Raw genomic sequence first — 23,917 nt, forward strand, 5'->3', positions numbered from 1 at the left:
AACTACTTTGTTCCGCTGCGCTATGAAGTGGGGATGGGCCTCAAGATGCCTCCCATACTTCGTGAGGGGTGTTAGAGCTCAATTGGAGGAGCACGTACGCCTCTGGCGTCATGTTGATGATGCAAGTTGCTTAAGTGCCCTTCCTACTCGCCTATATTACTAGCGTGATACCACTGTGAATTTTCTTTTCTTTTTTTAGAAATGTGCGTTTTTTTCTGAAATATAAAATCTTCAGTTGTGTTGGACTAGAATGAATATAAAATCCAAAGATAAGATTGTTGGGGGTGAGGCTAGCGTATGTAAAGAGCCACATACATTCGACATTTATGACATGTTATCAGACGTAATGTATGAGTGACTGATGCCAGTAAAACACTGCCACAAGCAAACGCATAGTTTTATTGATGCTTTCAGGACAGGGTAATCACGGCTTTCATCATTGATTCGGTTATTTTGCGAGATCGAAGCGCTTATTTTCCCTCAGAAACTCATCATACTTTCTAAGGAATCTCTTGAACCCTGACGGTAGTGACCACCAGCCACTCCATAAGATACTGTTCCATTGAGCCTTGACATCGTCGTAAGATTTGCCCTCCTTAAGCAGCTCCTTAAATCTGCGCTCGAGTATTGGCGCCTCCTTCGCGAGGTACCATGCTTTGATGCGCTTCCATATTTCCACGGCCTTCCTGCCCAACTGCTTTGTTTTGTCTGCGATTTTCTGTGCGACTTGGGAGATTCCGCGCTCCTCAGCTTCATCTCGATTATCTTCTTTCAATTGTAGTGTTCTGCTTTCGCCTCTCAGAAAACGCTTGTCATAATCGAAATCAATGTCGACCGCACGCCCACACGAAGCCAACTGGTCGGATAGTGAACACTTCACTAGTTTATTCGAGTCGCCTGAAGCAGCCTGACAACACGAAAGAAAGACGCCCACAGTCGCTAGCAACGTCCACAGGAGCAAGCGCATTGCCGTTATAGCTGATTCGTGGAGGTGTCGAATGAACCCTTCTTGTGGGCCGTTGTTCTTGATGCAGACGAATTGAAAAGTGAGCTGTTAGTGGCAATAGAGAAATCAATTTTGCTGCAGCGTCCTACAGCAGTGCCATCTGGTTGTACGAGATCGAATGGTCAAAATGGAAAGGGCTGATTTCGTGACTAATCAGCAAGAGATCATGATACAGTAATCTGCGGCAATAAGCCACACCTGATATTGGCTGCGGGGGTCTATTAAGTGTCCACGAATCGGACAAAGATAGGCGAAGCGGTTGTGTATTGGCCAATTTCTTCTTACTGGATTCTTTAGCTAAGTGCCTCGCCCATCTCCGTCGCCATTGGCATAATATAAATTCTGTCAAGATATTACTTGTTGACCCGTGTCTTATTGACGCAGATTACTGTACAGGCTCATGCGAAATGAGATTCATAAAAAGGTTGTGTTAGATTCAATAGGCGGAGATACAGTTGAAATGGTGGCCTGTAAACCGCCGAACGATATCAAATCTCTCTTACTCGGGCTTGATTTGCTTTTTTCCGTTTAAAACCGGCTCACGGTGAGCTCACCCTCAAAATCGGTGGAGACGATGCAACCCATAATTAACATGGAATTAGTAGCGGACCATTGGGTATAATTAAGGCTGAGAAGGGCAGAATGCATAGTACTTTGTTAATCTAAGCTCACGTTTCCTGCCACACGAATACATTGTGTGTATGAACGTATTTTATCACTCTAGTACACTTCATTCTGGGGGTGGCAGCGAATTACGATTGCAACATTGTATTGTATCTGGTAGGTATTTGCTGACCGCAACTCCAGATTACGAGTAGTTGCAACGGATTGAGATTTTTCAATCACCCGGTAGTTTAGAGGAGGAACTTTCATAAATGGAGTTTGAGATGTACAACTGCGCATCGAGATAATAAGTACGGCGACTCATAACCTAACACTACCAGGTTTAACTACACGTCGTTGAAAACTTATGGCTTGTAGGTGCAATTTGTGAAAATGACTTTGTCGGTGTATGATCAATACTATGCTGAATAAGTGGTTTTATGTGACGGATCTGTGAGCAAAAGCAGCTGAATATTTCTTATGTTTGATGGCGATTTTAAAAGAAAAGGCATGAGGGACGCGCATTGTTACTATAGGAGCAAGTTGGTATCATATGCTATGGATCATGGACACCCCAGGCCACGCGTATGGCTGAAAGCAAGGGGCGTGCGGTCGTGCGTGAAATACGACCGACGCACATGCATAAAGCCGCAAGTTGAATTCGTGCCATCTGTAGGATTGTACTGAAACACGTGTTGATGTGCATGGAAGCAGAAATCTGATTATCACCAGTGTACCAATACAGCATTTATAAAACGAACTTTGGCTTACAGTAGGGGTTGTCACGCTTGGAATGTTTGAATGTTTGACCAGCCAATCAAATCAAATCTTCATTTTTTTTTAAATGTGAGTGCCCCACGGAGTACAGAAAAAAGTTACATTGGGTGCACTCTTATTGGCTGATGTTTGAATGACACTGAGGTCTGGAGTCCTTCCCTCCGTGCTATGTTTGAGCACATCCAGCCATTTCCCCAGTAGTTTAGCGTTGCAGGTATCATGGCATTTGGTAGCGATTGCGTTAGGCATTATTCATTCTACGGCGGCAGTAGTTAGTGGCATATTTTCCTTGCACCAGTGTGATTTCACTATGACGAGCGTCGCGCGCTACACGATACAATTTGTGATTACGAAAGTGATTTCCTTGCGGCCAATCAAACCTGCTAACGTGACTTCAACCAATCATATTAAACATTCATCTCTTGACCAAACCTTCCTGTTTTTTGGGGAATGTTCGACTTGAAAAGGACGGGGCAGGTAGGTTTGATCTGATTGGCTGCTAAAACCTACCTTCCAACCGTGACAACCCCTAATGATCTATTAATTTCGATTTTTTTTTCTTCTTATGAGTTGGGCAGCATTTATGAAATCCTCATAGTTAACAATTTGAAGCTATGGGTAACGAACGGAGTACTGTACTCATGAGGAATCTTATACCTAATATCTAATCAAAAATTTTCTACTTGAAGAAATTGCTTCTGGAAGCCAGTACTTGCCAATCGTACTCTACTGTATTAATAGATCACTATCTCCTCAGTAATTCGTTGGATAAATTATGTACATGTTGCAGTTTACGTTACATATGTACTTTGAGTGCGTCAGATCTGGTCGCACCTCGTTGATCACGACATGGTCTCCAAGTTCAATGTACAAACTCAAGTCTCGTAATCAGTCTGGCAATTTATGGTTCAAGATCTGATGGGAAGACGTGGCTTGTAAATCCATACAAGGAGAGTGTTAATACTGGGAAAACCTTTAGGAATGGACAGCCCTCAAGGGATTAAAAACATGGCACGGCACGGGGTACACCATTTCCAGATCAAAATAAGAAATCCTCGGTTCAAAAAGAAAAATTAAGAGATCAAAACGAGATGACCTGTAATCAGTTATATATTCAACAACTGGTTTCATGTGAGATCTAAATACGAGCCTACCTGCATGCACCTTAAGCCCCTTGCACGCGCGTGTATTCTGAGTGAGTGATCTGACATGAAATCGCAATGGTATGGCGTGACTTTGGTTGACATGTTGTGCTTGGTGGCGTGCATAATGTAGTTAGCACAATGCTGAGCTTTCGTCAGGCCTAGTGGGGAGCCCTTGTACTTCATCGCTAAACGATAAGTGCTCAGTCCAAGCTGGCCGTTGGAGGGTGCGTGAGTTCTTTGCCTTTTACACTTCTCCATGAAACTCGATTTTGACTTGTAAATTATATTTGACAAGTGTTTTTTTTTTTCGATCTGAGCATTTCTTGTTTTGAACCGAGGATTTTGATCCGAAAAAGATGTATCTCGCTCGATGTTATCTCGCTCAACATTCAGCCGACCTCAAAATGTAAGCTGAACATTGATCAAAAGTAGCATGTTAAACATTTTTTGGCGTCAGGTTATCCGTATCTGATAGTTAAGGGGTATCGGTCTGTGGTCGCGAACTCGCACAAGATTGCTAGCCACGCACTTTCTTTCGTATGCGTGTAGAAGTCTAACCTCCTTGGTCTCGCGAGGACTTAACACCTGCCGTGCATCCGGCGGTGGCATTTCGTCAGCCAAAGGGAGAAGAGTGACTACTCTGTCGCTTCTAAAGGTATGTTCATGATACTGTCACCGAAATAAAACACAATAATCTAACTGGAAGGCAGCCTAATCGAAAATTATCGCATCTCCAAGACGAAATACCAAGATAAAAGCTAACAGATAGAATTTTGTGGAATCCGTTCAACATTGCATTTTTTTCTGTCGATTTGACCCGTTTTACCCTAACAGATTGTATCGCGCGCGAGCCGTTGAAGCCTGCGAAGCAAGCATTGACGCTCAAAGATCAGTACAAGGCTAACTTAAAGAATGATCTACTTGTACTAGCCGCAGGATCACCGCACTTGCAAGATGGTTTGCAAAGGCAAGTTGAGATTACAAATAAATTTACATCTAGAACCAACACCTCTAAGGCTACGCGCTTGATCTATTTCGCCCCTTCATTTGGTGCTGATTCGATCCATGAACAACCTACGAGAGCTTGCTAAAAGTTACAGCAGTAAAGATGTTATGTATGTACTAGCAAGCGCGCTTGGGGGTGTAACATTTTTTTGGCTTGTATTTATCAAATAGTACAGTAGATTTTAAGAGTTGAAAAATGGGATTACGCAAAAAAAAAAAAATGAAAGCTCCCTATCTAACTACGGATCGATAAACGTCGTTTAGCAAACAACACCCGCCATCTTCTTCGTGAGTTTGATAGTCCAGTGCGATCTTGATATGGTGCCTCGAAGTTGCCCGCGATAGAGCAACGTAGAGTTGCCCGTGTGAAAAAAACGACTGAGGCAAGTACAACCCAAGTTCTTGGAGCGTCTGTCCTTGAGCCTTATTGATTGTCATTGCAAAATTCTGAGACACTAGTTCGCTGTTAAATCAAATGTTGCACTTTAAGCGGAAGAATTTTTAAATCAGAAGCGTCGCAGACAAACGTATATGTAATACTATAAGATAATGTTTGCAGCCAATTAGAAGTGCGGATATGCGTTACGTTACATACAGACATCTACCTTATAGTTTAAGGTTGAAAAATATCTAGAAAATATAATTTTACACCCCATCAAATGGGCATATAATGCTTCCTGCAATCTGATTCGTTCTATACCACTTGGCGTTGGGCCCCTCGAATGAAGTTTGGGGCTTGTGCTGGATATCAAAACAGTGTTGCTAATTGGAGCTAATCTTCTCTTTTTTATATACTTCTAGTAGTATCTTGTATTCCATAGTACCAGAACATGTTGATGTCCATTGGTGCTCTCGTGTCTTGGCGAGCCTTTTGGAAACATAAAAGACGTGACTTGACGCCGTTGTATCTATTTCTAGTATTTCATTTATATCTATTTCTAGCATCCTTCGTTACGTAAAAAGAAAGAGTATTCCCAAACAAGTCGAAAATGATCTATTATAGTTGACACCACTTGAGTTACATGAAATTTGTACAGCGATCCATGCATTACGTACAAATTACGACAGGAAAGAATAAAATCCGTCCATGTTGACGACACGTCATGGTACTAACGTAAACACCAGATGGTTTGGCATATGGTTAGGCATTTGAACCAATAGAGTACACCAATTATGGGCTGTCATCAACTTACCCTACCTGAGCCCTTTCCCCAAAGTTTTGAGCCGTTGAGGTGCATGTTTTTTCTAGGAGCAATATCAAGTACAAAGTACAAGGTGTCCGAATTTGGCAATTTTGACCGCAAATTCGGACGCTATGCCGAAAGTTTCCCCTTATATCTAACTATCCTGTATGTAAAATCATCATTTTCTAGGGGTACTTGGTGCTTGAAATTCAGGACAAACTATTTTGACCATTCGTTGACCCATGAGTGCGTAAAACTGGCAAGTGAAGCTAATAACAGGCTGTGGCCGTAGGTTTGAATTTAGGCCTAAATAAACTACCCGACCTAAATCCAGGTCGTGTCTGTATACGACCCAAGAAAAAAATCGTCCCACTCAAACTGAGAGGTCCACGTCGATCTGTGGAGTAGCCTTTCTTCATAACTGCCTCGTTCGGGGAGTCGAACCCGCTCACCCTGTGCATTATCTGTACGTTGAGTTCCGAGGCCGTTGCGGTGATCTCGGTCGCGCAGCCACCGCTGCCATGTTAGACTCGCCATCGGCAGCTGATGTGTCCGGTGTCGAAGTAAATGCGGGCGACTCTTGTAAATTGTAATCCTTGACTCTCGACTGAGCAGACGAATGAATCAAGAAGCTTTAAACGCGCGAAATCGAACACTACTCGAGTCTTGAAAGCAAATACTAAGCAATAACTTTGTAAAGGAAAATCCACCATTATCGCGTCTGCAAGTTGCCAAGCTTCTGTCATCTCGACATGATAACATAGTCTACGACGTGTACACATCGTTATATGGAAATTGATCACCAAGTTGTATGGGCTCTCGAAAAATCAATTGGTATCACAATAATTGCAATTAATTTAGCGTAATTATTGCTTGCAGCGATTAGGCTGGCTGAAAGCAATTATTTACTATGGGGCAACGCACATTTATTTATTTACGGATATGACCGGTAACATGCTTGGGGACCAGTCGTTGAAATGAATGGCTAGCGAGTTTTAAATGGCTTACAAGCCTTGTCGGGACTGCCCTCACTGTCATTCTACATTTGCTATGTTTTCTAACAAAGCAGATTGCTCAATTCTATTTTCGTCCAGTCCTCGACGACCAGGAGAAGCCTATTCTGCCTACTACCGCCTCCGCTGCTCGGTTGTGCGCCAACAGACGTCACGGACTGGCTGGAGCAACCTGGCTCTGCACGTCAAGACTCAGCATCTTGACTACGTTGAGGTCATGTGTGCTGCAGCCCCAGCCGCTACCGGTACTCTCGCACCGTGGATTCGCCAGCACAGCCTGAACTTATTCGGTTGGATGAGCTCGGTCATCAAGAGCAATTTGCCTCTTCATTTTTACGAGGACGCAGAAACACGCAGATAATTTTGAGTTTTTAATCTGTTGGTTTTAGCTATTTACTCTGACTTTTTGTTGCTGTAGGTACACTAATCTAGAGCGCATCATCCAAGAGACGCTGTAACACGTGTTAGAGAGCGTGACGCGTCACGTAGAGGCAGCAATCAAGGTCGACATGCCGAAGCGGTACGGCATGATAATCGACGGGTGGTCGTTTAACTTCTGGCCGTGTTCGGCTGCTTTGAAAAGGCGGGAACAGCACAATACCCGCTGCTAGCCATGGCACCGCTGGTGAGCTACCCGATCGACCACTCCGCAGCGACCCACCTGACGTTTCTACGTGAGATGCTGATGCGCGACTACAACAAGCGTGTAGAGGACTGCCTGTTTATTGTAGGAGACAACTGCTACGCTAACCAGCGCCTTGCTAATCTCTTGAGTGTGCCACTGGTCGGATGTGCAAGCCACCGCCTGAGTCTGGCGGTGGAGAGCTTTTTCCGTGAAGTATCGGACGATTTAGACAAAGTAAGTCGCTGATGGTAAAACTGAAGGAGAGTTTAAACCAATCCGCAAAGCTCAGGTAATTTTCAACGACTTTTGTCCAATGATTGCACGCTAACTTTGTTAACTCCGTTTTAGGTTCAATACTCCATTGAGGCCCATGCTAAGTCAGGACACTCGCTGGAGCTCCACGTTTTGTATGATCCATCGCTACTTTCGACTGCTGGAGTTCATTAAAGACGACGACGAGCTAGCCGACAACCTGCCCGGTCCAGCTGCCAATCGCCGCTTGCGCAAGCTCCTGGAGGACCTGTCGAAGGTCGATTCTGTCAGCAAGGAGTTGCAGGCTTCTACGGTATCACTCCTGGACGCGCGTGTGTACTTCGACGGACTATTGGAGTCGCTGTCTGCGCTGGCATCGCATATCGGTAATTCTACTCTTTATATGCTTTCAATATTCGCACTAATACGCTTTCTATTTAGCTGCCCTGGTGCGATTGTGCACTCGCCTCATTTTGAGGCTGCGTGTGTAAAAGTACTGGACGGCAAGACAACAGAACGGACGAGGGCCGAGACTGCATCTCTGCGCCGCTTTGCCGTCCAGCGTGAAGAGACTTCCATTGCAGCAGCAGATGACGATGCTGAGAGCTCATTTATTAAGAAGGTGGAGAAACGTCGTAAGCAAGTGGGGCCACCAAGTACGAGTTGATTCACGCAATCCCGCCAACGTCAAATATCGTTGAGCGATTTTTTAGTCTCGCCAAGGCTACTGTCGGTACGCAGCGCCAAGGTCTGAATCCTATCACGCTCGAAATGCTGCTATTTTTGCGCGTGAACAGCAGCTACTGGAACGTGCAAGTGGTCAACAAGTGCACGTAAGCAGAGATGGAATCATTATTGCGTGCAATGGCAAATGTATTGCAATAATTGAATTTATTTCTTTTGCTTACTCCTCCGATAATTTGCGTTACTTGTCGAGTTTCATTTGTGAACAATGCCGTATTCGGGAGCCCTGTATCCGATGGAACTCCATATTCCTACAGAAAAAAGCAAGAAATTCTCTCGCGTCTTCAAGCATAGTAAAATAAAAAATAAAAAATATCATTCATTTAAAAATGTCCAAATCAGTACACAATTTACTGGTATCTCTCTCAAAAAGAACACATTCAGCTGTAGAATGGCAAAAGCGACTAACCAATATCAATGTTATTCTGATAACCATTTAAACATTGTTCAGAGGTACAAGTATTGAAGAGTACTCCGATCGTATTGTATCGATCGGAGGACAAGTACAACGCGGCAAGCGATGTCAAAAAAGAAAAGAAAACTTATTTTTGTAGTCTCTACGGGTGTGCGTGCAGTCGAATAAATTGATTCATGCTTTCCTTCTCTTCAGCCGCATTGCACTAGCTCTGCCCACGTCAACTCACAGGCATTTACCCGTCGAAGCAGCTTGAAACTGCTAGTATATTCATTGCGTTCTCCCACAACTGCAACCGGTAATAGGACGATATGGTGTGGGTGCCAGATGGACTGGTAATAGCCTAGCTGCGTTGATGGATCAGCTCCAAATGCCAACAACAAGTACACCAGCGGGTCACTCATAAGGACCGCATTCATAAACGCCACATTCGCCTCCACATCATTCGAACGTCGGTGAAGGCACTTCAGATGATGCTGAATAAACCGATTGGTGTCAAAGATTTTACCCGATAACCGTGAGCGCAGTCGTTTTTCTTCTTCGGGGAGATACTTGCAGCGAACACTGGCTGTTACGGCTAGTACTCGTGCATCCTCATATTGCTTCCAACCCAGTAGTCGAGACCTAATAGGATAGCGATGGCGATAATGGTTCTGTTGTGCGGTTTTAAGCATTGCTGGCTCGTTGTATCGGGTATCTCGAATGCAGTAAAAACTGCTGGGCCACTGGACACATACACTCACAACAGGCCATAGTGTTCCAGCTGAATAGGGTACTGGAGTAGGGGGCAGTGCAAGCCAATGGCTGTCTTTAAGCTTGCCCTTGTTATACCGATATGCCCACAAATGTGACCAAACTATATGCACACCCCACCATGCTGCGACTAGAAATAGTAAACAAGCGAGGAATTTCAGATCGATGACTACGCCACCAAGCACGACACCACCCTGGCCTCTATGTCTGAAGTTATACTGATATTTGGCAGCTTCCCATCCACGCCCCATATTACTCGGAACTTCCATTATTCTCAGGATTTGGGACGATCGAAAGGTAGTGGAACGGTACTGAGAAATTAAAGTCACACTTGAGAACGCACTCAGTAAAAATTCGGGAACTCCAGTAGCTCCATTACTCCATTTGGTAGTGTGAAGCTGTCTGGTTGAGGTTACCATGCTTACCGCTACCTGCCATACCAATGCGTATATCCAGACACTACGCATCTGCACGACCGCATAGGAGATAAAAGCTTCGGGTTTAATATCTAGTGCACCGGCTTGAGAGAAGAAGTGACCTTCAAGAACATTGTACGTGAACGGAGCGTCTAGTAAATGAGCAAGAACATAGCATAATACTGGAAATGAACTCCCGTATACAACACACTGTGTTGGTACTTTTATGAATAAATCTCGAGCTTTCCGTAAACGTATCCAAATCGAAACTTTCTTCGATGGCCCGTAAATAAAATAGCAGCTCAAGATCAGTCCAATTCCTCGAAACCAGAAGTACATTTGCCCTATGGTGCGTAGGGCAGCTACCAGTCGATACCATTGGGTAACGTCCGATATCAAGAGTCCTGTTTCATAGCGATACTCCTCCACAAATAAAGTCTCACAGTCAGAAGAGCTGCAATCTCGAGCACGGATAAGAGTACTAACATCCGATCTTCGAAATCCAGTAAACGATAAACCCCCGCGACACACTTGCACGTCCTCTTGACTTTCAAGAAACGTGAGATCCACTGTCATATTAGGGAAACGAGCTTGAACAGCATGTAAACGTGTCATGGTGTGAACATATAACAACCCAGCAGCTCTACTTTTTGTATCGGATGGGGCACAAGAGCGATCCAGATTTGTCCATAATTCTTGACAAAAGTGCGGGGTTCGCACCCGATCTCCGTTTGAAGGGAAGCAGATATCACGAGCGCTTATAGATTTTAACAACTCGGGTGAATAGTATAGTATAGTATTGGTACGCCAATTAAAATTGTTAAACCAGTTCGACAGTAAAAACTGATGCAGTCGATCAATGTACTCGCTTTCAGTGCGCAGAGTCAGCGTCACCGGCCCATTTTTCGATGGTATCCATTTCTTACGCGTTTTGTTTATATCAACGACCCCATTCACGAGCCCGTCGATCATTCGGAACACCACGTCGCCGTTCAAAGTCAGTTCAGGACATTGTGCAGTGTAGAAAATACAGTCCGGAAAATCGGATATTCCGAAATACCTGGCAAAAGCGCGCCAACTAATCGACGTCGAATCGAATTTGTACGTCCAGACATTGGCTTTGAGATCTCCACTGTAAGCTTCTTGTTTTGTTGCTGCAAACACGGAATAATTCCACGACGTTCCAAAGCCCATTACCTCATCAGGATGAAGTGCAGGATAATATTTTTCCAAGTTCTGCACGCCAAGTCCACCTCGAAAAATGTCGGAGAGCACCAGCATCAAAGACACAAGACCCATCAAGAACCGTGACCACGATAATGGTAGATTTCGCTCAAAAACTTTTTCACGAGCTCCAAGTTGACGGAGATGTGTTGTGGTAATGAGAGCCTCTGGCGTGGAATGCAGCATCCTGGTACTTTGTCTGCTCCTTCGATCCAAGTAACGTAACACCCATCTCGATAATACAGCATAAGCTTGATCGTTTTCAGTGTCACCTACTGTGGAAGCGACCCGAACGCGACCCATTATGATGCTTAGGCTTGATACAACTTCTCCACTTCCGTGATGTTGAATTTTGGACTAATTTCATCACCACCGGAAATACCCGCGTCATCTTTAGTTTTGGATGATGATCACTACGCGTTCAGTTTAATTATGGACACCACTTTGCTTGGAAGAGGTGACTAAGTTATTTACACCACGAGACACAAGACATGCTTAAACTGTTTTCTCATTGTCGACATACAGCAGTCATGGGACGCAGGTCAAGATCAACTACTACTCCCTCAGCTCCAGGGTCTGGTTTCCTGTACATCGCTCTTGACTCGTGCATGATTTGTCCCTCGTTGATTCCCAGCACATCTTGTTCTTCGACACCGCAGTAGTAAACATATCGTTTCTCAGCATCCACTTGTGCCTGACTGGAAGAGAACAGTATCGGTTGTCCGAACAGCTCCGTCACTTTGTGTACCTTTCCAAATCGATTGCTAGTTGCATGGATATCAGCCATCGGCGCCTTCTTCAGCGTCCCGGAGAACAAATGCACGTCATCCAGATAAATATCCATATCCTTCACTCCACGCTCTGGAGTTTTGCTATAATTCCAGAATTTAATCAAAGATACCACTACAGGAGTGTCAAAACCGATGTACAAAATATTCCCCTGTTGATTCCCCAGAGAACTAGCCAATGGAGCAAGCCAGGCGTCATGAGCTTCCCACGTATTCTTATCGAGTCCACTGACAAGATTTTCTGGTATTCGAGAGTCTTGTTGCTTTGAATTGTCAATTTCCGAGACGGAGTACGGTACAGCAGTGATAACTGAAGGTTTCTCAACGATTCGAGCTCCAGAATGGTCGTAGAGTTCCAGTCCGTTGAGTCCAAGATAATACGGATCGCCCCATGTTGTCCAACAAATAATCTTAAGTAAGAATCCTTGGGGATAGAGTGGAGCCTCGTAGTCTTGTCTGATGATTGGTGTCTTGTACGCTCGAGTAGTGAAGGGATAGCGTACACGCTCGACGTATGAAGGAGTCTCAACGTCTGAGAATTGCAGCAACTGGCCGAAGTCAAAGGCGGCAACTCCTGGAGCTTTACGCAGCAAGAATCCAGTTTCTTTTGGGGAGATAATTACGCCGTCTAGCATCACCACTATCTGCTTGACGCCGCGGTAGGTATCTTCTGGTGATTTATTGTAGTTCCAGACTCGGAGACCATAAAAATATTGGACGGATTTGAGCTCGATACGCACTTCTGGTACAGTTCCTGCTTGAAACGGAACCAACCACATATGCGTGTCATCGCACGTAGTATGTTCACCGTCAATCAACTAACAACAAACGTAAGTCAGCTCGAAACTTATTTTTTATGCTGAAACTGGACGCACCTTGTCGAGTGTACGAGGATCGCCGATATATCCCAACTGCAGAGCAACGGTAACAAAAATACAGCGCGTTATCAAAATAAACACTTTAGTAAATACTTTTGAATGACATACCGAAGCCAAATCTCGCGGTTTTGCATCCAAGTTGCTGATATCAAGAGGGATTGGAGTCCCGTGTGAACCGACCAGCACCTCCACTTGAGTCAATCCGATGTAATTTCTATCGCCCCATGTACTATGCAATTGCAGAATAAGTCGTCGACCGCGAGGCAGTTTATCATCTAAAGTAAGTCCATCATTGCTGTTCCTCATCGCTGACATCCGCTGAGGTTCTTCAGCAACCCACGAGTCGATCGACGTTCTCACTCCCGCATTTCTTGCCACCGTCATGGGTCTGCCATCTTTGCCCACGCGCAGTCGACTGTCTTCATCATTTTCTTGGATTTTCGGACTCTTTTCAACTATCCTGGACCCTGCATCTGACGTCCGCGGACGTTGTAGTTCCATTGATCGATGTACATTATCCACAATTTCACGAACTTCCTCATCTTCACGCTGTTGTTCCATAGCAAGTGTCCGCAACGCCTCATCATTCGCCTCAATAGCCTCAAGAATAGTTGGCTCTTGAGTGAATAGTATCACTTCATTGGAGATCTCCATGCTATCAGCTCCTACCAGACCTGGAGCCTGCTTTATCTCGCCTTCAAAAATCACGTTTCCATCCGTCATTTTACTCTCAATACCCGACAATACAGTTGGAATGTGATCGTAAAAAACTAGTCGCGCCTCACGAACACCTCGACAAGTGTGTGTACGTGACTTGTTGTAGTTCCAGATACGTATCATCGACACGGACACGGCACAATCCATTCCCAGCAACACATAGTGAGGCTGGTCCGGTGTAAATGGAGCGAGCCACATGTGGAAATCATCGCAAGTAAAATTAACTCCGTCCACCAGGTTTTTGGGCACTCGAGGGTCATCAGAGTTCTCTTCTAACACATTGATGCTCTCGGGACAAGCTGTTACCTGCGTCTCTGGGTCTCGGAATTTAACTAATTTACCTCTGTGATTGAAAATCTCCACGCCATTGAGTCCCACGTAATAGGGATCACCCCACGTACTCAGAATCTCTATCTGTAGCCATTTTCCACTCGGAAGAATAGGAATGTCTGCAGTTGCTTTGAGGCGGATATCGCTGCTAGGTTCTCTGTTATCGAACATTGGTTCGGAGGAGGAATGTTTTATAACTTCTGAACAAGGTGACGGTGATACAGCCACGTAGCTGGACGGTCCTTGTCGTAGCTCGGACAAAAGAGCAGATTTTGTGAACGACGTACGACTTGAAGATGCCTTAGCTTTGTCCTCCTCATAGCTTTCCACTCCAAATTTCGTGGTTTCTCCAGTAGGTTGCGCGAGACGGCTTCGGTTTGTTTTGCTGAAGTTTTCGAGACTATCCCACGATGAGAGCGATACGAGAGCAGGAGCTTCAGTCTGCCGGTAGCGAGGCTTCTCGTGCTTCAGATCTTGGACGGTTTGACTACAGCTCTTCTCTTCTGCACGATCGGACCGCACATCTTTTACGTCACTCTGAGAGCTGTACACTGGTTTTCCTTGTCTTCGACGACTCGTTATGTTGCCACTGGGTGGTTTTTCGTCGGCAGTCCATGAGTCAACATCACTACTCCGGCTTGTCACTGGCAAACGTTCGGTTGATAGAGACGAGGAAGCTGATCCAGACAACCACATCGGAGTCCCACCCACCGGCTTTACAGAAGTGGACTCGTCGTTTTGAGTTGTGTGTTGCTCTGAAGTTATTGCATCAGTCCATCGAGCAGACGACTTCATACTCCTATCAGTCGATAGAGAGCTCCCCTCGAGATGAGATGTGCGTGATGTCTTTCTTACTGTTTTCCTTACTGAATCCAGTAAATCTATCCAAGTGCAGATATTATCGTCTTCATCCCCAAAAGTTTCTGGTAGAGAACCCATCCACACCGATTTACCACTCACCAACACTTCGATGTCCCGAGTGCAAGCAGTATGCGATCTCTACATAGATTATGTTAGCATTAGCAAACGATATCAATTTATCAATGAAAAACTTATACTCACACTGTTGTAATTCCATACACAAAGCTTACTGGGAGCCAATAGAACTTGGAAGCGGATAAGGAGGACACCTGCCCAAAAAAGAAATGTCAGAACAACTATCAACATTTACAACAGCAGGGAACCCTTTACCTGAGTCTCCCAATCGTCCAAGCCACATGTCTTTCTCCCTATTTGTCTGCGCAGCGCCATTAAATAACCTTTGCAGTCCGTGCACCATGTCGTTTGTCTTGGGTAGTGGTCTACCCGTAGGCTGATCGTAAAGCTGCAGCGTTTCCAAGTCTACAGAAAGCTCTTCGCCGTTCAGGTCGTAGACGCAGATCTGAGTGAGACCCACAGCGCGCGTTCTACCCCAAGTTGACAGCAACTTGACGTGAATGTCGTGACGTTCCGTGCTACTAGCAGTCTTGGAATTCGAAGAAAAAGACAAATTGAGACGTGGAACCAATACAGACTCTAGGGACGGTTTTGAGCCCTCTTGAGCAATAGTATCTCTCTGATCTGAAGTTGTAGGCATGCTCTTGACGTCCGCGTATAGCTCCGTATCCACCTGCGAGATATTGTGAGATTCTCTCCGCTTTTTACTCTTCACGTCGGGCTTTGTCGTCCTATTCGGCTCCATCTGGTCATCCGACTTCATTGTCGTACTCGGTGCCTCAACTTTAACAGCACTAACTGGTTCAGTAGCAGCTGTCTCTTCTTGCAGTGCTCGTAGTTTTGCTAGCCGTTCTTGTCTTTTAACTTCCATGAGTCTTTCAATTTCGCGCTCTTCATCTTCTAACTCTTTCATCATTTTAGCACGACGTTCTTCTGCTTCTTTGAGTATCCGCTGTTTTTCTTCTCGTTCACGTATTAGTCGTTCCTTCATCTCTCGTTCGTACTCATCCTCCAATCGTATTTGCTCCTCTATCAAGTTTTTCATTGGCGCTACAACTGTAGCGACATCATGACTGTCCGAAGCTTTTGATACGGAATTGGAACCTTCGGTAGCGCGCTCTGTTGCTGATGAATCAAGTGCTGACGTGATCTCCTTCCAAATAGCAGGATCGCCGATCGAATTCTGTAAAATCTTGACATCGTTTTCATTGTGATCACCACTCTGGAATTTTTGCAATACATCGACCAACGCTCTCTGCTTCGATCGAGAAAGATGTTGAATAATTGCGAAAAGCTCCTTGGTCGTCTTGGAGAGATCTACCCCTTCACCTTTCGTCTCGTTTGCACAGTTCTCTTCTTCATGAATCACCAGCTCTTCCATTCGCCCACGAGTGTTTTCTCTCTCATCTTCTTCTTCAAACTCCTCAAATGACTCCTCCAAGTAACTCTCTTCTTCATCTTCTCCATCTTTGTTCTCGTTCTTCGCCTCCTGCGTCGTAAGCCGAAAAAGCGGTACACCGTCTTCATGCTGTACCGCAACGCCCATAGGAGCCTGAGGACGACTCCACTTGGCTCTTCGTGCTCTATTCTGCTCCTTCTCTTCGCTACCAGCAAAATGTAACGTTGTGGACGGCGCCGATCTGCATTTCGAGAGCTTTCCCGGAAGTTTTGTGGGTAGTATCGACGTCGCTGATCTAGTGTTTCTCGACGATGCAGAGGACGATGAAGTGGACTGAGCGGCCCGTGTTGGGACGTTGAACGCCGTCACAAAAGCCTCCTCTCTCTCCTGAAGACGGTCGTTCCGTTTTGAAGCCGCAGCCAGTCGCTTCTTCACTCTATTCCTCTCCTCTAGTACTTTAATGTATTGAAGCTGCTTGGTGAGCACGGGATCAGCTTTAGCGTCTGAGGTGGAGGAGCTACTGGAAGGATGAAAGTCCTGCTGCTTATCCCAACGCTTCCGCTCCGCCATCTTATCGTTTAACTATTAGATATCAAGATCGTTTCGAGACTTTTAGAGGTCGATGCAAAGCGACCCGCTAACAGACACAAGTACCGTTTCAAGGTGCATTTTGGTCTCCGTTAGATCAAAGCCAGTTCCTGTATTGCTGATCGGATGTTGAGACGGGAAGAATTCCCTCGCAGCACGCATTCATTCGTGTATGGTCTACATGCATTCCGTAGAGGGAATAACAAGCGTAGTGGTCATTGTGACGCAGTTGGTAGCGTGCAACGAGTTAATTTTGCTATGAAGCATTTGCAAATTTGCGGGCTTCGAATAGCAACTCTCTTCTCGGCACCTTATCATATCGTCCGCGTCTATTGAAGCTGCTGCCCAAGATGAAGTTTCTGAAGTTCCTGGTCGACAAGAGATCTCGCGACAGCGCTGATCATGCTGCTAATGCTGCGACTGGTGTGCTGCCTCCCGTCAACCTGACAAGCCCGACTCGTCCTATCAAGAGCGCTGGCAACGGGGAGAAGAAACCCAAAGTCGGAAAGCTTACGTTGTACATGCTATTGTCCGACATTTAACGCTGAGGAAATAGCGACGAATTCAACAATTGAAAGCAACAGCAAACTGCTCTTATGCGTGATTCTTCAAAATATACACTGATTTTTTACACACTTTCCTTTGTTACGTATTACTCTTGTTTTTCTTTAATTAATAGTACTCTTCAACTGCCTGTATCATTCTCATAGAATTTAATAATTTTTTGTAAAACGACCGACTAAATTCTGTCAAAGTACTTCAAAGTAGTATTTACAGACTAGCTGTAATACAATACATGTACTATACTACAGTTAAATTCACCAACATTCCTCTGTGGACGTAATCCCTCGTAGAATATGTTGATGCACTTGATGCACTTTGACTCCAAGTCCCTCCTCAGAGCAAGGCATTCAGGCATTCCTCATTCACCAATCTGCACTGCAAGTGTTAAGCGACTGCTGACGCAACTTCACCGCTAAGATGAGCTCACCTCCAACCTTTAATGCACCGTGGGGTAACGGCCCCATGCCGACAAAGGAGCAGATGGACCGCTGGACGGACGAAAAGTACGTTATCCCTAATTATGTGTGATGCCTATCTATTCTAACTGTTATCCTGGCTGCTCCAGCTCGGCAAACTGCCTCGAATACGTCAAGCGGAACGCAGAGCGTGGCAACCCAGCCTCCGTTATCAACTGCATCGATGAGTTTGCCTCCACCAACCACATGATGAACATTGGGCAAGTCAAGGGAGCCGTGATTGACGAGGAGATCCGCAAGAAGAAGCCCACCGTTATGGCCGAATTGGGAGCTTACACCGGCTACAGTGCCGTGAGGTTCGCAAGCCTGCAGCGTGAGGTCGCTGGCAACGAGTCGCATTACTACTCCTTTGAATACTCTCCAGTATTCGCTGCTCGCGTTCGTGAGATGGTGGAAATCGCGGGTCTAACCAACCAGGTGACGGTGTATGTCGGGGAATTCTCGGAGCAGTATGGAGTGCTGCGCGGCAAGACCGTCGATGTAAGTGACTATTTTACATAGTTAGCGCTGTGCTGGTCTAACAGTGAGCTGTTATGGTGTAGTTGTACTTTATCGACCATGAGAAGACAGTCTATCTTTCCGACTTGAAGCTGATTATCAGCAGTGAAACTCTGGCGCCGGGCTCAATTATCGCTGCGGACAACGTGGTGCGCCCCGGCGCTCCGGACTACCTGGAGTTCATCGAGAACAGCCCTCAATTCTCGACTGTACGTCACACGATCAAGTGCGGCCGCGATGGCAAATTGCTGCCGGACCTGTCGATTGCAACTTTCCTAGGATAGAAACTTGACCGTCCTCGGAGCGATTTTACAAGTAATTGAGATCTAATCGATCTATGAAGTTGAGTTTGCAAGTACTAAGTATCATTTTGTCTTTACTTATGTGCTTTGAATGCACAATGACGCCTGAACGAGCAGAACAAACTAGGATCATCTGTCAAACTGTAGAATGCTCGCTGGACCGCGTAAGTAGGTACAAGTACTGGTCGACGATTCTGTCAGCATTAAAAATGTGCGGCGAGGCTAGCGTGTCCAGATGAACAGCATCGAACCCATACAGCTTCTTCGCCTTAATGAAGAACGATAAATCGTGCTCTTCGTGACCTGGAACATGGTGTGCAAAGCTCACAAACACCTGTCCCATCCAATAACACAGCAAACACAACACAACCCAACCGATCACAACGTTAACTGAGATATAATTCAAAATAATAGCACATCTATCGCACCTTTCCTCCTGGTGCCAGACACGCGTCAATAGATTTCAGCAAGTCTTCGTGCTGATAAACCGACAGCAAGAAGGAAAAAAAAATCAACACCTGAGAGCTCTCAGCAACAGTAATCAGGAGCTTACCAAGTCATGCAACCATAGACACTCCGCAACAACAACCACATCAAATCGAGTTTCCGTCAAGTCTTCTGAACTTTCAGGATCCTTCTCACCAACATCCGCATCTGACGTCGAAGAAGCGAGACACTTTAGCAGCCCCCTTGTGTCACTTCCCCAAAGATGTCCTCGGACTTCGCGTCTCCCAATGCCCAACAGATGCTCATTACGCTTGATATTCGTCTCAATATTTTTCAACAACAAGTCGTTCGGATAGTCTGCACAACAAACGTTTAGAACATTGCTTACCACACTGCCCAGTAAAAAAAATCATAAGTTCGCTCACCCGTCATCACAGCCAACTTGGCCCCGAAATGCAGCGCTACAAGCGACGGTAGAGCTCTGTTTAATAGAAATAAACAATTATCAGAATTCCAATGTTGTCGTCAGTAATTAACTCGGATATCTTACGAAGCTGCGCCGAATTCCACGAGACTGCGACCTTCCACGAGCTTTGGATGGTTGGCGAAATGCATAGCTATAAACCTCTGAGCAGGGAAATATTGCAATTGGATTGCATAGCTAAGTTTTACTGCAATTCCCAGCTCTTGAGTTGCAGCAAGAACGCACCGCTCCATTCCAGACAGCGCATGCGAAGAGCGATCCGGGAATACCGCCGTCGTCGTCTGCTACTGAGATACGGAAGTGCGGCGCCGAGCCCCCTACGTCCAGATCCAGCACAAAATCCTCCGGGTTATAGCTGTTGTCCTCCCCGTTCTGCAAGAATAGCGCCCCAACAACGTTGTCCTCGGCCTCCATTTTCAGCTTAATTTCTTTTAAGAAGACAGAATACAAATTATTTTTTTAAAAAAGTTGTCGTCTAAATAAATTTAATAATTTTACAAAAAACTCTTTTAAAAAATGAACCGTTTTTTAACGTTATTTACGGCTGCAAAGAGAATCAGACTTTTCAAGCTGAGTGGAAGCTCTCGCATCCTAAATCAATACGAGAATATCCGGCTGAATAGAGCACGCCGTGGTGGCATTGCTGGAAACTCATCCGTCTTTAATTGATATTTAGCAAAACCTATACAAGGAACTCACGACTCAAGATGCAGCGCACATATAGCAACCGTTGGTTAGGCTGCATCTCCTTCAGCTGGCGCCTGCTTACGTTTAAGCAGTCGGTTTTGTGTCAGAACAGCATCAAACGAGTGCTCGTAATTCTCACCCATCTTGGCTCGCATCAGCTCAACAACCTGTCGTATTGCTCAACAAACTTGTCAAAGAGATCTTCTTTACTCGTCTCATAGGTAATAGTCATATCGGACAGTGCCAACACATTCAACTCGTTCTAAGTCCAACGTGATCTTTTCCCCCTTTCCGGGGTTTGGCATTGGCTTTTGTTTCTTGAGGAAATACATCTCGACGCGCTTCGAGAGATCGAGTTCCTCTTTTTTCTTCCGGATAGAGTCCAACCCCTGTGCCCTCCACTGCTTCGACTTCGCGATCTCGTTAAACGCCTCTTTTTGTGTTCTGCCAGGTCCAGTGAGACGGCAGTTTCCTTAGCTCAGCCTCCATCTCAGATGTCCACTTGTTTTATACAGCTGTTATGCTTTTTTTTTATCAGCAGGTATTATCTTATTAATTGCTTTAATACTCGTGGAGGGCTCCGAAGCGGTGGAGGCTTCGATGGTGTCGAAGCCGGACTTCGTTCAAGCCGACGATGTGTACACCGACGTTCTTGATGCGGACGCGGCTACAAGGCAAGATCTACTCAACCGACTACGCAAATCTACCGCGTCAAAAGCATGCTTTGTATACTACGCGCTCACAGATGGCGAGTTTTACATCGAGATGATTCGGCTACATCGGCTCGGTAATGTTTTTTTTTTATTTTTTACGAACATACTTATTTTCTCATTGTAGGTAAGTCCGTCCAAGTCATCATTGACAAGGGGTGGACAAGGTGTTGCACGGCAGTCCGGAAATGTGTGTTAGAGCTTGTGGTTGCAGGAATTCCTGTCTACCACAGCCTTCACCTGATGCACTACAAGCTCCTCACTATTTGGGATGAGGACTCAGCATTCGCAGTTGGAGGTAGTGCCAACTTGACCAAGGCCGCGTGGACGCGGAATGACGAGTTTATTTTCCACGTCGAAGGACGTGGCGGTAAGTATGTGCTTGTATTAAATTTATTTACTGTAGCACTCGTCTCTATCTATGTTTCGATAGCTTACCAGGCACAAGAACGATTCGACACACTTCTGCAGAAATGAGTCCATACGACTCCAGAGGACCTTTCTCCGACGAGACTCTCGTCGGGAGGGAGCCCATATCCCAGCCAGCGCTCACACGAATCGCAGGACACCATTTTTCTTACGGCAGAGCGGTCGTCGTCGCCGTCGATTGCTCAACCTTCACCGTCGTACGGTCGGACTGAAGATACGCCGTCATTAGAGCAACCGACGAGGTGGAGCGATCCCCACTGCTGACGCTATCAGGCTGACTGTGGTTGTATCCAACTGTTTAGTACGATCTTTCTCGTAAAGTTCGTTGTCGGTGGCACATGACGCTAGAGAACTTAAAATAACATTCCGGACCTCCTTGGGCACTGGTAACACCAGACATACGTTTTAATGAATAGCGAAGACTCAAAATGCGTTTCTAGCGAGCGCGGTTGTGATAATCAGTTGCACTATCGCGATTTTTTTCATAAGTCACGCCGCCACTGTCGCCCTCACCAATAAAGATGGCCGAAAATGACTGAAATCATTTGTGCCACTAACATACAAAGCGATTGTTAGAGATTTCCGGAATACCGGTAGGTGTTGGAAATCTGATGGTATGATACGATCTAAGATATTGTTCAATTTGCTCACATTTATTCTAGTATTTTCTTACTCTTTTATTATAAAATAGTCTCAAAAAAATTCTTTATATAAAAGTCCAATTTCAAAAATTGACGCGAGGACAAGGTTGACATCGATGTCGCAGTCACTAGCGTCGTCTTCGCATGCATGTAGCTCACCCGCGAAGGCTCCAACCGTTCCACCAACTGGCATGCGCTCACCCACAAAGATCCGCACTCCGATCAAATTGGTGCGGCCACGAGAGACCCACTGGGCGTCGAGAGCGAAGGACGTGAAGAAGAGACAACTCGATTCTGGGGAAAGTCATTCGGAGAGCGCACTGCCACTCCCCAAGCGCCTTAAACTGAGCCACACAGAGCCCACTAAACAGGGTGGAACACAAGCTCCAAACACTGAAGTGCCTGGTGCTAGAGGTACTGAAGAAAAGCTACAGGAGGCTAAAGAAGTTGAGGGTAACAGAGGTTACGCCGATGCGTTGAGCCGCAAAGTGGAGGTAGCTCAATGCCTCGAGAAAGACCTGCTGCGTGACAATGCTCGAATGAGGCTCAAGATATTGAATTTGAGGGACGAGGTGGACTTTTACTACGGACTTCTCACTAAGATTGAGCTTCTAGCGGCTGATAAGAATCGGGAGAATACAGGCAAGAGTAACCAGGAGCAGGAACAGGTTACGAAACTAGCAGAGCAGTTGCGACGTATTATCAGCGCGTCCAAAGCCGTGGACGGGATCGTGGAAGTGCGTAATGGAGGTGGTGTGGAGCATGAGTGATGCTGTTGTGAGGGTTATGGTGAGGGTTACGCGATACAGATCACCACGAGAAATGGTATCGTTGACCCTAGTGAACGAGTCCAGCGGAACCTTGTTGATTACAGGTTTACGTTGTGGGTTTGGCGAGGAAAGTTATGTATTCAGGGGCTCCTGGGACTTGCGCATTGTCTGAAGTGAGCAACAAGCCTTGGAGGGGGTCACGTACAAGCACTTATCCTGATCAATACAGTATTTTACCTCATGGAGTCCCAAGATGAAAAAATGATGTGAGCTTGAGAGTGGATAAGAGAGTGAGGAGCAGTGCACTCGCATCGACGAACGCTTTGATGACACCATCTACAGTCACAACAGCACAAGTCCAGCAAACAACGATGAAGAGACTTTCCAACGTACCTCACGTGCAGGCTGCGAATTACAGCGAGTATACCAGCCATTTTGACGACATATTAGCTCGAAGACATGGCGTAACGCGTCAAGACTCGATTTTGCAAGTTTCTTCGAAGTTATAGAAGTTGGCTCACTAAGAGGAACGCAAGATAGTCTGCGAATGTATTGACGTGTCCAAGTTGCCTGACGGAATGCGTTTGTATTCCCTGGTGCTCTTTACATACCTCACAAACATGACTGCCTTCCCGATTCGCCGCTTGAGCTGTTCGACTGAGTACTTACAGTATTCCATTTCTTGAACATGTCGAACCGGAACCGCTCGTCTCGTAGCATCTTGTACAGACTCTTTTCGGTGAAGTATTGCCAATCCCACAGCCTATTGATGCCAGCAATGGCTCTATCTTCATCGTCTGCGCCAGTATCGATATCCACGGTGAGGCGTCGCAAATGCCTCTTGTGCTTATTGTATCTGTCCCTTTGTTGCTGGCCAATACCATCAGCGGGTTTTTGGTTTCCCAGTTACACTGGGTTGGATGCACCAGAGGCTACCGATGCAACGATGCAAGATGAAAGAAGAGCGGCCACAATCACTATAATACCAGGAAGTGCCCGGGACGCATAGCGAGTGTGTGTGGCTTGAACGGGCTACGGAAAGCCATTTGCAAAGTGACACTAAGAGCACAGCGTACGATACCGCTATCGACAAATAGGGGCTGTATCAAAT

General features: G+C 45.7%; 9 protein-coding genes across 15 annotated transcripts; 5 read left to right on the forward strand and 4 right to left on the reverse strand.

The window, feature by feature from the left end:
• Window positions 1-448: 448 nt before the first annotated feature.
• Window positions 449-967, reverse strand: PPTG_05890 (hypothetical protein; the record flags this gene model as incomplete). Its single annotated transcript, XM_008899619.1, has 1 exon — window positions 449-967. The coding sequence occupies one exon, from the start codon at window positions 965-967 to the stop codon at window positions 449-451; it is 519 nt and encodes a 172-aa protein (XP_008897867.1).
• A 5,274-nt stretch (window positions 968-6,241) lies between these two features.
• PPTG_05891 (hypothetical protein) lies at window positions 6,242-8,277 on the forward strand (the record flags this gene model as incomplete). Its single annotated transcript, XM_008899620.1, has 7 exons — window positions 6,242-6,302; window positions 6,815-6,947; window positions 7,202-7,253; window positions 7,317-7,592; window positions 7,619-7,647; window positions 7,707-7,996; window positions 8,105-8,277. The coding sequence occupies 7 exons, from the start codon at window positions 6,242-6,244 to the stop codon at window positions 8,275-8,277; spliced, it is 1,014 nt and encodes a 337-aa protein (XP_008897868.1).
• A 683-nt stretch (window positions 8,278-8,960) lies between these two features.
• PPTG_05892 (hypothetical protein) lies at window positions 8,961-11,348 on the reverse strand (the record flags this gene model as incomplete). Its single annotated transcript, XM_008899621.1, has 1 exon — window positions 8,961-11,348. One exon carries the CDS (start codon window positions 11,346-11,348, stop codon window positions 8,961-8,963), a length of 2,388 nt encoding a protein of 795 aa, XP_008897869.1.
• Window positions 11,349-11,670: 322 nt separating this feature from the next.
• PPTG_05893 (hypothetical protein) lies at window positions 11,671-16,780 on the reverse strand (the record flags this gene model as incomplete). Its single annotated transcript, XM_008899622.1, has 5 exons — window positions 11,671-12,768; window positions 12,826-12,861; window positions 12,937-14,874; window positions 14,938-15,005; window positions 15,067-16,780. The coding sequence occupies 5 exons, from the start codon at window positions 16,778-16,780 to the stop codon at window positions 11,671-11,673; spliced, it is 4,854 nt and encodes a 1,617-aa protein (XP_008897870.1).
• Window positions 16,781-17,148: 368 nt separating this feature from the next.
• PPTG_21780 (hypothetical protein) lies at window positions 17,149-17,340 on the forward strand (the record flags this gene model as incomplete). Its single annotated transcript, XM_008899965.1, has 1 exon — window positions 17,149-17,340. One exon carries the CDS (start codon window positions 17,149-17,151, stop codon window positions 17,338-17,340), a length of 192 nt encoding a protein of 63 aa, XP_008898213.1.
• Window positions 17,341-17,691: 351 nt separating this feature from the next.
• On the forward strand, window positions 17,692-19,118 carry PPTG_05894. Of its 2 annotated transcripts, XM_008899623.1 has the most exons (3): window positions 17,692-17,865; window positions 17,928-18,318; window positions 18,381-19,118. In XM_008899623.1, exons 1-3 carry the CDS (start codon window positions 17,780-17,782, stop codon window positions 18,618-18,620), a joined length of 717 nt encoding a protein of 238 aa, XP_008897871.1. In that variant the 5' UTR covers window positions 17,692-17,779; the 3' UTR covers window positions 18,621-19,118. The 2 variants fall into 2 exon arrangements, with proteins under 2 accessions (XP_008897871.1, XP_008897872.1); XM_008899624.1 differs by having other exon boundaries at window positions 17,692-18,318.
• PPTG_05895 (hypothetical protein) lies at window positions 18,679-20,012 on the reverse strand. Of its 6 annotated transcripts, none has more exons than XM_008899627.1 (6): window positions 19,795-20,012; window positions 19,636-19,710; window positions 19,511-19,566; window positions 19,192-19,442; window positions 19,067-19,117; window positions 18,679-18,972 (listed from the first exon to the last, which is right to left on the reverse strand). In XM_008899627.1, the coding sequence occupies exons 1-6, from the start codon at window positions 19,800-19,802 to the stop codon at window positions 18,775-18,777; spliced, it is 639 nt and encodes a 212-aa protein (XP_008897875.1). In that variant the 5' UTR covers window positions 19,803-20,012; the 3' UTR covers window positions 18,679-18,774. The 6 variants fall into 6 exon arrangements, with proteins under 6 accessions (XP_008897875.1, XP_008897873.1, XP_008897876.1 ...); XM_008899625.1 differs by having other exon boundaries at window positions 19,636-19,712; XM_008899628.1 differs by having other exon boundaries at window positions 18,679-19,117; window positions 19,636-19,712.
• An 844-nt stretch (window positions 20,013-20,856) lies between these two features.
• On the forward strand, window positions 20,857-21,443 carry PPTG_05896 (hypothetical protein; the record flags this gene model as incomplete). Its single annotated transcript, XM_008899631.1, has 3 exons — window positions 20,857-21,043; window positions 21,094-21,336; window positions 21,400-21,443. The coding sequence occupies 3 exons, from the start codon at window positions 20,857-20,859 to the stop codon at window positions 21,441-21,443; spliced, it is 474 nt and encodes a 157-aa protein (XP_008897879.1).
• Window positions 21,444-22,107: 664 nt separating this feature from the next.
• PPTG_05897 (hypothetical protein) lies at window positions 22,108-23,917 on the forward strand. Its single transcript, XM_008899632.1, has one exon. The coding sequence runs from the start codon at window positions 22,153-22,155 to the stop codon at window positions 22,804-22,806; it is 654 nt and encodes a 217-aa protein (XP_008897880.1). The 5' UTR covers window positions 22,108-22,152; the 3' UTR covers window positions 22,807-23,917.

Source organism: Phytophthora parasitica, assembly GCF_000247585.1.
Source record: "Phytophthora parasitica INRA-310 unplaced genomic scaffold supercont2.8, whole genome shotgun sequence".
NCBI classification, from domain to species: domain Eukaryota; phylum Oomycota; class Peronosporomycetes; order Peronosporales; family Peronosporaceae; genus Phytophthora; species Phytophthora nicotianae.